Source organism: Zea mays, chromosome 7, assembly GCF_902167145.1.
Source record: "Zea mays cultivar B73 chromosome 7, Zm-B73-REFERENCE-NAM-5.0, whole genome shotgun sequence".
In the NCBI taxonomy this organism is placed as follows: domain Eukaryota; kingdom Viridiplantae; phylum Streptophyta; class Magnoliopsida; order Poales; family Poaceae; genus Zea; species Zea mays.
The window spans coordinates 90,459,570-90,473,346 of NC_050102.1; the positions used below are offsets into that span (position 1 = coordinate 90,459,570).

The window sequence follows — 13,777 nt, forward strand, 5'->3', positions numbered from 1 at the left end:
TATATTAGCAGCAGATATAACTCATATTTATGCATGTGCTCAGTTTGCTCAATTCATATTTCCTTGTTATTATGTAGGACACTTGGCTGAAGGGACTAGGACTACACTTCTCTTGAGGCACCACAAGAGGAAGAACTAAATGAGCAACTTTAAGATGCAGAAAATGGACCACAAGGCTTTGATCTGAATGTTGTTCATGATGTAGATGATGAAGTTGATGATGCACTCAATGAAAGGAATGAAGATGTGCTTCAAGGAAGGGCTAATACTCTATCACGAGATGAAGAAAGTGGACAACAAAGACCTGTTGCATCAAGAAACAAATAAGAAAAGGAATTAAAGAAGCTTAGAAAGAGTGACAACATAGAAAATATGATGGGCAGATACCTAGAAATGAGGAGCAAGCAAGTAGAATATGAATTTGCAAGAGAAAAGGAAGCAAGAGAAAAGGAGCCAAGAGAAACGGAGGTAACTCAAAGTGATGATTTCTCCATCAAACGGTGCATATAAGTTATGAACATAATAGAAGTGACCAAACCGGAGAAGGCAAAAACATATTCAATCTTCGCCAAGAGCAAAGAGAATAGAGAAACTTTCAAATGTGCTTGTGAAGTAGATTAAGCATCAGCTTTGATTTGGCTAAGAAATGAGATGGCTTAGCAGCTTTGATATGGACATTATTGGGAAGTCAAACATGTGTTAATGTGAGTTGCTGTGAAACAAGTGAATTGCTAATGTGTATTGTCGAGTATTGGGAAGTCAAACTTTGATGTCTTAGCAGCTTTGAATTGCTGTTCTTAGCCGCTTTGTTATGTCTTAGCAACTTTGTTATGTGTATTATCAAGTATTGGGAAGACAACTTCGTATGTGTGAACATTGTTATTACTGCATTTGCTTATGTAGCTGATTCCTGATCATTACTTATGTTACTGTTTCTTGGCGAGTATGCGTGAACAATTGTAGGTCTTTTTTATTACTATATGTTTCTTTGTATGTATGTACACTATTGTTTCTTAGTTGTTAATATGTGTATATATGCGCAAGTGCATTGGAAACAAAGCTGAGCAGTTATCCTAGCCAAAACTGAGCAGCAGCTGGCCGTAACTGGGACTAGGCATCAGCTATGCTGGGCGAAACTGGGCAGCAACAACCTGGGCAAAGCGAACAGACATTTGTAAGCAGCAAGACTATATTTTGATAAAGTTTATATGCTTTTGGTTGGCTAGCGCATGTGTGACGTTATAAGCCTGTAACTCATATTTTTCTCAAACAGTCTTAATCCTAGGTTGCCGAACAAGTGAAGAAGTGTTCCAGGCAAAAGTGTTCCAGTTGGATTAGTTCTGGGCTGGAAAGAGTGAAATAGCCGGATGCACTAAAGCCTGGCCTGGAACAGTTCTTAGTATGGAATTGTTCCAGTGCTACCGAACGGGCTCTGAGTGTTTGAATCTCAAACGAGTCAAAATATTTTATAAATTTTTTAATTCCATCCAATCTACGTCAGATAGAAATAATCCAACAAATCTCTCATTGTGGTCGACCACTCATAAAGTACATCCACAACGAAGCCACTATGACAAAATAAACATGGATATCCTTGGTGCGTGACGCCGAGTTAACTCCGCAAAGCCACGGATTCCGGTAGTGGTTATATGACGACATACTCATTTTTCTTCTCTTTTTTACGTGTGAATCTAGTAAATGGCCGTTGTTAGCACTTGCAACGCACATCCAGAACGAAGCACCTTCGTCAATATAATCGTAAAAAATAACCGTGTATAAGCTTCTTGAGCTTGATATGCATGAAATTATTAGCCATTCATTTGTATTATGACATATACAGAATTATGCCGGTGCATTAGTCATATGAACATGTAAGCTTTAGGCGTGAAGTTGGATATAATAAACTTCGAAAATGAAACATGGAACATAGAGTTTTCGAGATTGCCAAGACGATGGGAGTCATAAAAATCACATCATCTTACTTTAAAAGATATATTTCTCCATTCCAATTTATAATTCGTTTAACTTTTTTGACAATAATTTAACCGGCTCGTCTTATTAAAAATTCATAATTATTGTTTATTACTGTGACATTATTTAACATATAATATATTTTAAGCGTGCCATTGAAATTTTCAATTTATTGCAAAATTTTTGAATAAGACAAGCCTTGGTGTTAAAATGTCAAACGAACCATAACATTTGACCTCAGAGGATTTTGAATCACCGACTCACCGTGGTAATAACGGCTACATACAAAAATGGTGATCATTTTATTCTGGGGCAGGCATTCAAACCATGCTAGTTCCGTGCCCTCCTTCACTGACTAGTGGGCCCCTGCAAGTGGGCGCCTTGTTTCAGGGAGACGGTTTCTGTCAGTGGCTAGCACTCACAAGTCACTCCATCGCATGAACCCTGCGCTGACTGACATCCGGTCCCAACACTCTTTCTGCCCACCGTCAGTGGGTTATTCTACAAGTAGTACTGGTAATAATGAGCGCAGGCTAGCGTCTCTGAGACGAGATCGAAGGGCTGCTAAAGACAACACGTACTCTAGCTAGGGCGTTGGCGTTGCATTGCTTGCCCGCCCGCTTTCCATCTCTATTTCGTGCCGGGAGCAGGAGATCGCCGTGACATCGTCCTCAGCCCGCACGCAAACGCAGAGTCCCCGCGCGCGGCGGCCGCCACAGCACCAGCACCACACCGACGAAGGCGCGGACGAGCGACCCATGGCGCAGGTGAGCGTGGTGACGGCGGCGAGGAGGGAGCTAGCGGGCGCGCTGAACCCCGACGCCAGGGAGTTCCTCCCGTGGTGGCGCCTAGGGGGCAGCAGGAAGCAGCTCTCGGCCGACGCGCCAGAGTTCACGCGGTCCAGCTTGGGGCGAGCGGTGGCCGCAGCCGCCGCCAACGGTGCGGTGATAGCCGCCCCAAACAACGCCGGCGTGGGGAAGGCGGCGGTAAGCACGCAAGCTTGCCTTGGTCACTTTTCTTTCCCGGCCCGATCTTGCTCGCGTTGTCTTCCCTCTCCTTGCTTTACATGTATTATTACAGTAATATAACTTGCTGCCATTTCGTCACCTTCCTTCCGGATTTGATTCCTCTGTGTGCTGATTAATTCGATTCAGCTGTTTTCTTCTTTCGGTGTTTGCTATACGCTTGGCGCGATCACATTCGTATCGCTGTTCTTTCTGGTCAGATCGGTAATCGATTTGTAAAAATAGCCGCGCGCAATTTGATTCAGATCGGGGGATTCTTAGTTAGCTACTAGCTACTGTGTGGGTGGATCGGTGGACACATGCATGCATACATGTAGCGGCATAATTGAGAAAGAGGCTCTTGTTACTCGCTCCCTGTGCTTCAGGTCCTCCATGTTCTTTTCTAGGGCAGTAGGGCAGGGCTACCATTGTTTCCTGGTTGGCCTGTGCACAAAGGTCGACGCAGTATTTCATTAAGACGAAGACACACAGATATATTTTGCCTGAATAATTGGATCGTTTCTCTCTACCTAGATGCTCTGTCACACCAGAAATTATTACTTTGTTTGTTGATCCTCATATTTGCCAGAGCAGGAATATTCAGCCTCAGACTCCAAGCCCCCTCCCTGACAAATGATATGCCTATAGTTCCTTCCACTGTGCCAGCCGCAGCCACATTCATCAGTCCTCCTGGATCTCTCTCGATTTAAGTGCATTGGATATCGTCAATGTTTCTCTTCCTCCATCATTTCAGAAAGGAAAAGGAAAAAACCAACTTGTCAGATTTTTTTTAAGAAAAAACTACCTTGATCAGGATATCCATACTGCCAATTGTTACTAGCTGGTCCAGGAAGAGCTAATAGACTTGCTGTACAATTGCAGGAGTTAAGCTATAGAACTTTGTGGTTCCACATAGCAATGTTCTTTTTTGCTTATTTGATTTTCTTGCGAGTTCTCTGTAGCCAATTGTTAGTGGCATAGGGTTCGTAAAAAACTAAGAGCCCAATTGGGAGGTCTCCTCTCAGATCGACTCCAAAGGGTGCTTTGTAAAGAGAGCAGCCTGGAGCCCCTGGACCGGATATAATAGGCACCATACCGTTCCAATGGTGCCTTCTGTTTGCTCTCCCCCTACATATGAGAAGAAGGAATCTCCTCGTATATATAAGGAGATAACTATACTTCCTTTTTTAATCACACCGTTTCTTATCATATCAATCTTGTTTGAACCTCGATAATAATATGTATTATTGTAGTACAAATGATGTATATTTTTTAAATTTTAAAAAATTGTAAATAAAAGTTATATAGAGTATATATGGAGAGATGTATAAGTGAAGTGGCTGGAGATATCCTATGAAGAGGGAGAATCTTTTATGATGAGGTAGTAAAATATATTAGAAATGATAGACAAAGAGAGATTCACAGGAGAAACCGTTGGAGTCGGTTTCAGTCTTCCCGTTTATTTTTGAGGGAGAGCGAAAGAAAGAAAAGGCTTAATGATATAATGCACAAGATTGCTTATAAGGACTAGTTTGGGAGGGAGGCAAACCTAGGGAGGGAGAACCCTCCATAAATAACTAAATATCTTATTTAAATGGCACTTCTTGGGATCACTAACCGGGAAAATGACAGGATCCCAGAGAGGAGGATTTCGGTTTCCAAGGTAGCCCTAAGGAACATTTTGGAGGAGAAAACCTCTCACTTCCAAACATAGCCTAAGAAGGCTATGGATTTGGTAGAATGGTTTGAATAATTCTACATTGGTTGTGTTTAGGGAAAGTTTTACCAAAGCTATAAACAGAGGGAGTCCCTCGATCATCTCTTGTGCTAATTTATGGGTCCAGAAAGAAACACCCCAAGAGATATGAGAGTAGCCCATAATCTCATCTCAATTCCAGTACACTGGGATGACGTATGTCCAAGACCGGTGGGGGTGCTTGTAACGGGATGGAGAGTGACACTAATATTTTTATGGGAAAGTGTTGAATTTGTATAGTATATAGCTTTTATCTCTCAAAACATATACTTCATTCTGTATTACATAGATAACATGTTATGATTCATCTATATTGTCATAACATATCTCACACATTATTTTTTTTTAAAAAATACAATATATAACCATTATTTCATTATTGGAACAATGCGACTAATTAATATAAGAGTATGGAGTTTACTTTGTCGTAGTTCTAATTAATGATTTTTAATAGTTGTTGGCAGTCATTTATCCGTTTTCTTGTATGTGATATTTTTGTTGCTTGATTAAGCGTAATTGTTGAGTGCATCGACTTGGGGGTATATTGCATGAGTATGCTTGAAAAAATGTAAGAAACAAATACTGAAAAACAAAGATTAATCATGTTGCTCTATAACACAAAGATTATTGCTGAGCAACAAGAACTATGAAGCTTTGCATTAATATATTAAGAGCACTCTCAAAAGGAAAATACAATGCAATTTTCTGAGGATGCATGTCCTTCTCTAGCACCACTTCCTTTTTCTTTCCAAACATTCATAAAATGGCATACACGTGTACATTATCTTTATCAAAGCTCAAAGAGTAAAATGCATTAGCAGTCCTTAATTGGCATGTTGTGTCACTTGGGTCCCCATGCTCAAAACCAACAAAACGGGTCCTCGAATTTAGTAGGTCATTCAAAATTGGGTTTGCTCAAACTAGATGCCGACGTGGCGTGCCACGCTAGAGCGCACTAATAAAAGTTCGTGGACCTAAATGACACAGAATGTCAAGTTCGAGGCCGAAGTGACACAACATTCCAAGTTTGGAGACCCAATAAGTGACTCCAATGTGGCACGACACGTCGACATCTGATTTGAGCAAATTCAGTTTTCGGTGGTCGACCAAGTTCGAGGATTCATTTTCCTAGTTATCAAAGTTCGAGGCCCAAGTGAAAGAGCATGCTAAGTTTAAGGACAATTGATGCATTTTACTCATGCTAGAATAAAGAGAGCATATTAGGTGCACATGCTGCGCATATTAAATTATGTTCATCCATCTCAAATCCAATATGCTCCCACACCTCTCCTTTCTATCCTCTATATTTGTAGATAACACCCCCACCACGTGCACGCTTCTCTATATAGGAAGGGAGAGGGATGATACAACGTTAAATTTGAGATGAATGTCCATGATTCAATATATACACCATATGCATCAAAGTCCTATGTACATCTGATATGCTCTCAATACTCAAGGGCCATTTTTTGTGAGAGAAACACCTTGATGAATTGTATTTGATAGGGTAGGGAGAATGTTGCTATGAGGAAATTCTAGAAACATTTAGTACTACTAAAATCATTTTTGAGGTAGCCGTTTTTATTAACGAAGGCGAGTACAGTCTTTGCCTCTAACAAAATGCCTTCGTTAATTAGGTTTTTCGAAGGTAGATGTCGTGTCCATCTCTATTAATAACACTAACAAAGGTGGGTATTTTTCTGAGATTTGAATACACAAGCTACCACTCAACATGACCTCATCTATACCGTTGCACCACACAATTATTCATGTCTAGATATAATATGTTGTTATTTTATTTTAATATTTTGTAATCCTATATGGAATATTTAACTACTAAATGAATTCAAATTTAAAACTATTAACTACAAATTTTTTAATCTTATCAAGTACTACATCAATACTATTTGAAAAATTCAAAAATAAAATCTAAAAACAAATGAATTTAAGCACATATTTGAGAATCTTAAAAAACTAGCAAATGTGTAGCTCAGGTCTGCCACTATGCCTTTGGTATTCACTATGTTAATATTCGAGATTGTTTAGGAGTTCAAAATTTTAAATTTAAAAAATCTACAACCCTAAAACTCATATTTGGGACTTGAAACGATTTCAAATAAAAATGTTTTCAACAACAAAGATGTATATTCTATTAAGATCAGTAACTTTTGTATAGATCATGCTAACAACTAAGATTGTTTGATAATTTTAAATTTCAGAACCTATAAACTTAGAATAATATTTTGGGACCATAAACAATTTTCATTGAAAAACCATTTAACTACAAAGTTGTAGGCTACAATTTAAATATAAAATCTATCTCTATACAATTTTAAATGAAAAAGTTATGAATTGCTTTTTGATGTAACTATTTACGGAGGCGAACAACTTAAGACGTCCTCCATAAATCGATTTGAGAAAACAGACTATTAGAATGTCCGTCTTAGATGCATCGATTAATAGAGGTGGTCATCTTAAGATGTCTGCCTCTGAAAATTAATTTATGTAGATGGACTTTCTAAGGCACTGTCTCCGTTAATTGATGATTTTTGGAGATGGTTGACTTAGGATATCCATCTTCATAAATGATTTTGGAAGGCACATATTTTCGTAGAGCTCTCTTAACTGTTTACAGAGGTGATAGCTAGATGTGCCCTCCTCTAATAATGTTACAGAGGACTAGCTCACAAAATCATTTTTTGTAAATAGTGATTTGCATTTTCTTAGGGCATATTAGCTTCTTGATTTTGGACCACTCAATATATACTAGAAATCAGGTCCAATGTTGAACAATAGTAGTAGTATTGCTACCAACTTTGTCTTCCATATGTCTTTCAGTAATGGTTCTTATCTTTGTTTTTTAAATTTGCAGACCCAACCAGTTCCAAATTATGTGCTCTATGTATGAAATTTAGTATTATCATATAGGATGATCTTACAATATACTGATCTAGCAAGATACGTTTTTGTAGCCTTTCATTGAATGCTTAGCTTCTTCATCTGATGTGATCATTATATATATTTTCACAGCGGAGGTCTGCAAGCAATAATGGGCAACACGCAGAGTCGACAATGCCTACATTTTTCAAGTCTCACAGGTCTCAGTGGGATGAAACAGTGAAAAGAACAATCTTTGTCAAATACATTGATCACAATGTAAGTTCAGTAGCAAGTTGAGTATTATAGAAAATATATAAAAAGTATATTTTTAGGTCAATTTAATATGTTTGTCATTCTTGTCTTTGGTTCAGGTCACTGAGGACATTCTGGCTTGTCTATTTCAGTTGTTTGGGACAGTATGTCCTTTCCACCTATATGCTATCTCTTGATATGTTTAGTGATTATATTGTATGCATATTCTCTATTGCAATGTGCTACATATATTTTGCAGGTAGAGAAATAACTTTCCCTACATGATATCGCCTCAACTTGGCATTGTGCAATAAAACAAGTCAATGACTTAATTATTAGTTTATTATGGGTTGTTTGCGATTTTAGAGTTATATTGTTTGGGACCGTAAGGTGAATGCATATATTAGCACAAGATGGTGCATTTTTTTCTACATAACAAATAGGTACACTGTAAGTGTATATATCTGATGGATATAACTTTTTTTCAATCAACAATCATACCATCATGTTTTGTATAAGGTGCTCTGTTAGCCTATTTGATGAGATGGATATAGCTTGTTTACTTAAGACTAGAGTTACTTTGTAAAGAACACTTCGTTTTATACTATGCATGGAAAATGCTGAAATAGGTATATGTGGTGATGGTTTTATGTGTGCATGCAACCGAGTAATTGACATGTGATTTACACATGAAAGGGTTCTTTTTGTTGATTGTCCAATACATAATTATATTTTGGAACATACTCCATAGAAGCATCGAGTTATAATCTTAGACCATCTCCAATCTTCCCCTCATAATCCCCCCTATTTGTACTCTTTATTACATTTTACCACATCTTCCTAAAAGATACCCTTACATATAGGACATCTCCAAACATTCTCTCTATTCAGCTCTCCCTATACACTATAATTCGGTTATTTAACATTTTAAATCAGTTTTAGAGATTTTTAAAAATTATAGTGTATTTGTAATACCATAATATACATTGTTATCATGTTATAAAGCTTAAATATGATTAATATCGCAAAAAATGGCATAATTAATGTATATGGAGTGAATAGTGCCCCTCGTATATATTAGGGGGAGATTTCTCTCTCTCCATATGGGGGGATGATTAGGAGAAGCCATTGGAGCTACTGCTCCACCATAGTACACGATATTTGGGTGGAGGGCGGTGTGGGGGGCACGGATGGAGCTGGCCTTACCAATAGAAATATATGAATTACAAATGCATGTATTTAAAGCACTTTTGTCACATGGACACATTTTGAGCACAATTTGATTTAACTCAAACTTTGCAAAACCAAAAGTGAACAATCCGAAAGAGGGCATAGCCATTATATAGGATAGGACAGTATATATGGCCATATTGATGAGAAGCTGATATTTGCCTCCATAAATGTGTAATGAGCAAGGACTGGATCAGATGAGACACATTAATTAGAGATGAATCCTTTTTATATTATTTCATGATGTGTTATGCATGTATGAGTGTGTTTATTTATATGGTCATGTTAGCTTAAACTATATCTAGGATGATGGGAAAGGGCGGGAAATGCATATGCTCCATATATTATAGAATTCTGCAAATGTTTCATATAAAATTATTTTGTTATGTAATCCACAACTTGCGTCTCATCTATTATAGAATTAATACAGAATCAGTATTATTATTCACCACATAGAAGTATAGTACTTCCTTCGTCCTAAAACATAATTCATCTTAGACTAAACTTATGTTCATTAATTAATCTATGAACGTAGTTTATATGTATGTATATATTTATTATCATTTATTCGAACGTGGATGTAAGAAAAGGGCTAGAAAGAATTATATTTTGAGAAAAGGGAGTACGAAGGCTTTTTCCTTCTGATGACACAATATTGTATATGTGTGCCAACAGGTGGTGGATTGCCGCATTTGTGGAGATCCCACATCTGATGATGGTCTCAGGTTTGGATTTGTTGAGCTTCAACACGAGGGTTAGTTACCTATTTCTGACTCAAAATTTGTCATAATTTGGTGTTCATAAAAATAATTGATCTTTGTTTAGCGCAAATTAAATTTATTTATAATAAAGCAAGAATCTGGAAGTCACAATGTTTCCAAACGTTTCAGATGAAGCAATTGCTTCGTTGGATCTTGATGGATATATTATTAGCGTATCCCCTTTGAGCGTTTCACGCTCAAGGACTGCAATCTGCCCTATTAACCCCAAGTTCCTTCCTCAGGTTACTCCTCATAAGGTTTTCTTGCCAAGCTTCAATTTACACCGTAAAGAACTTTATGTATATATTACTTGTTTTACTCTTCTGTATGCATGTATAGTCTGAAGCTGAGTGGGAGACGTGCTTGAGGACTATATATTGCACCAATATCAGCAAAAATGTATGTAAACTGAATTTTCAATGTTAGTTTCACCTAAATTAGGGTGGACGATATTCCCATTTTTTTTCTTTATTTCTTCTGTTTAATACTTACTTCTTGTTAACTTTTACAGGTCACAAGTAGTAATTTGAGATCCTTTTGTGAGGCGTACTTTGGCAAGGCACAACAATCTAGCAAATTATCGTTACTTCATTTGTTAATTCTGCAAATGCCATGTACCCTTTGTGTGTTTATCTTCGAGGATTATACATATGAATTATTTACAATCTTTATTTCAATATGTATCTCAGGTGTGTCGCGTTAGGCTTCTGGATAATAAAGAGCGCTCCACCAATATAGCTTTCATTGAGTTTGTTGAGGTATATAACCTACTTGACTTATGAGTTTCTGTCTGTATTCTTTACTCAATTTATTTTATATGCTCTTGTGCTCACATTTGGTGTGCGGGTATGCTATGATTATATGTATGTATCCTAATAAAATTGTTTATGGTCATTAAATATGAGATTAACCGATTTTATCCGATCCACACCAACTGTTTAATTAATTATAAGTCATTAAACATCTTTCGACCCATTAAAATACATGATTTTATTCCTGAGACATTATTTTGATTACTTTCTCTATGTGCATATATGTAAGATTGATTAACTGTTTGCACATATTTCCTACATGTGTTTTAATTACAGGTTTATGGTGCTATTGCTGCTCTTGGGTCCGGTGGCATTTATGTGGATGGCGTTCCTATCAGGTTTGCTCCTACCTTTCTTGTTTTTGCTTTGTTTCTCCTTAGGAACACATTCACTCCATATTCATATGCACCAAACTGCTGATTTGTTCTTCTGTGCTGCTTCCTGGTACCTCTCTGCAGGATGTGCCCATCCAAGAGCCCGATAAGGACCCATTGCTTTGGGAAGCTTAGTAGCTAATAAGCTGGAGTGCAGGACCTAATGCCATCATGGTGTGTCATGATCCGGCAATATATATCTGCATATTATCCGTTGCATTTGGTTGACTCATGACATGAGCCATGAACAACCTTTAAACTTTTGCTTTAGCTTTAATGCCCCAGAACAATAACAACAACAACATTTCAGAATATTATCATACTATACTATACAACATTTAACTAAACATAGGTCTAACCATTTGTTTTAAATAGCAGGCTACTATATAGTGGTGCTATAGCAACAACTGTGGGGAGAGCTACCACAGGCCCACAACGACCGCCAGAAACGAAAGTGCAACCTATATATATATAGTAGGTAACAGTAGGCTGTAACAACATTATTAGGACTAGTTTGGCAACATAATTTCTGCATGGGATTCCTATTTTGCCAAGGGAAAATAAACTAATTTCACTTGGGAAATGAAAATACATTGGAAAAATGAGATTCCCAAACTAGCCCTTAGTGGTATGAAAATGCTGGCATTAAACCATATATAAATAAAAATATCATGAGAGAACATGGACACAATAAATATTATATATATTGATTTATAAAGGCTTCTACCATGACATATCCAATCGAACCACAACTTAGCAAACTGCAATAAGCAAGTATTCACCTTGGCCATCCTAAACTACCCAGCAAAACCCTAACCTAGAAAGAAAAATAATCCTTTGCAGCCAAATGTCATGCAAAACCTGTTCAGGATACAACGAAATAAAACTCAATTTCCATGGCAGCTAAGCCTTATAAACGATTTCCTTGGTGATTTGGCCTTCATGGAACTTACAGAAACATCAAATTTTCCAAAGTACCATGAAATAACTAAAAGGATCAATAATGTCTAGAGGGGATAAATATGTATATCTAAAAATTCTAAACAACAATTAAGAACAGTAGATTAGTAACAAGGTCAGAAGTTTCGAGTTCGGGCTGGAACTTTCGAGTGGTAGTTCGGAGTTTTGATCAACGAGTAAACTATTAAAACAGAGTCTAAATTAATATAAAAACCATATCTATGAATTACCTCACTTCTTTAGATGTTTTTGAAGAGATTGGTATCCCCTTTTGCAAAGAACCTTCTCCAATTGATAGATCTCAGGTTGAAACCCTAGCCACAAGGTCAAACAAGCTTTCAAGAATAAAGCAGAAATGAAATAACAAACATGTAAATTATAGAGCACATGAGACACAAGTATTTAACTCAAGGTTTAGCCGCACCACTAAGGAGTGCCTACGTCCCCGTTATAGAAGTGACCACAAAGGACGGAGTCCCTCCCAAGAATAATAAATGCTAACCACACTAACTAGATGAAGAACTCAAGTGCTCAATAAAGAAGATGAAGCTTGGTTTCCTAATCTCCCACTCTTTCTCACCCTTGTTCTAGATCTAAGTTTTGGGAGCAAAAGGGGAAAGAGGGAGGAGACTTGAATGCTCTAGATAATGTCAGGACAGAGGTTGGTCAAAGTAATGCCTAGGTAACGGTTGGAAAGAGAGAGGAGACAATATTTATACTCACCCTCAATTGTTATAGTTAATGCAGAGGAGCTTTTGGGAAACCTCATAACTTTTGAGGCCTATAACCTTCATGCTTGCCAAAATTCTAAGCCTAAAGAACCACATAAGAGAGAGTTTGTGTGGATCAGAGCTTCTGATATGGGGTTGAAACTTCTGAGTTTGCAGCGATAAAAAGGTGACTTACCTATCCTAGGAGTACACCGCGGGTTAGAACTTCTAAAGGATCTAGAACTTTTGACATGGCATACTTCCACACACTTAAATAAGTCTATATAGCGTAGTGCTTTAGTTCATTTTTAGCTTTGTTACTGAGCACTCGAGCACCATCTATAGTGAGAGTTGCACCCTTCTTAATAGTATCGCTTATCTATGCTCAAATTGAAATATAAAAGGTCTTCATGCTTTGAGTTTGAAGCCTCTGAATTTAAAATAGTTTTGAGGGCCCTCATTTGTTTCATCTAATCTCCATTTGTGTTTAACAACTATAGTCATGTCACATAGAACTTTTTAGAACCTAAATTGCATGTCATTAATACACTAAAACCCATTTATGGGACCAATGGAATTTTAGTCTCCCCTTTTGGTGATTGGTGACAACCAGTTTAGGCTTACATAAAAGATTGAAAGAACTTAAACTTTTAAACCCCAACTTATATTAGAAGCTCCCCTTAATGTGTCCTTTTGGTTTTGAATTCAATTTGAGACTTAGTAAAGTTCTTCATGTACACAATAGTTTTAGAAGCTCCCCTATATCTTGGAATTTGTGAGGTGTCTAACAAGTGAGTGAGCAAGCATATATAAGAGTTTGATGTAGTATAACATATGATATCACCAACAATAAACAAATAATTATCCACGATTCCAAGAATAAGAATTCCAAACACATGGCCAACTCAAAAGAACATACATCAACAAGAATTAACACACACCACCACAATCTAAATAGATAATTAAACATTTAACATGTCATATAATCATCTATCAAACATACAAAGTGTTCCATGTCCATCACACACATCACCACAAGATTAAATTTGAGATTACATGCCTACTTA

The 13,777-nt window shown here is 37.3% G+C and overlaps 1 protein-coding gene across 1 annotated transcript; it reads left to right on the forward strand.

Moving 5' to 3' along the window:
* Positions 1-2,507: 2,507 nt before the first annotated feature.
* LOC103632556 (polyadenylate-binding protein-interacting protein 11) lies at positions 2,508-11,387 on the forward strand. The gene is made up of 10 exons (XM_008654319.3): positions 2,508-2,957; positions 7,762-7,887; positions 7,983-8,027; positions 9,769-9,847; positions 9,984-10,096; positions 10,194-10,253; positions 10,366-10,413; positions 10,544-10,612; positions 10,943-11,004; positions 11,125-11,387. The coding sequence occupies exons 1-10, from the start codon at positions 2,730-2,732 to the stop codon at positions 11,180-11,182; spliced, it is 888 nt and encodes a 295-aa protein (XP_008652541.1). The 5' UTR covers positions 2,508-2,729; the 3' UTR covers positions 11,183-11,387.
* The last annotated feature ends 2,390 nt before the right edge of the window (positions 11,388-13,777 follow it).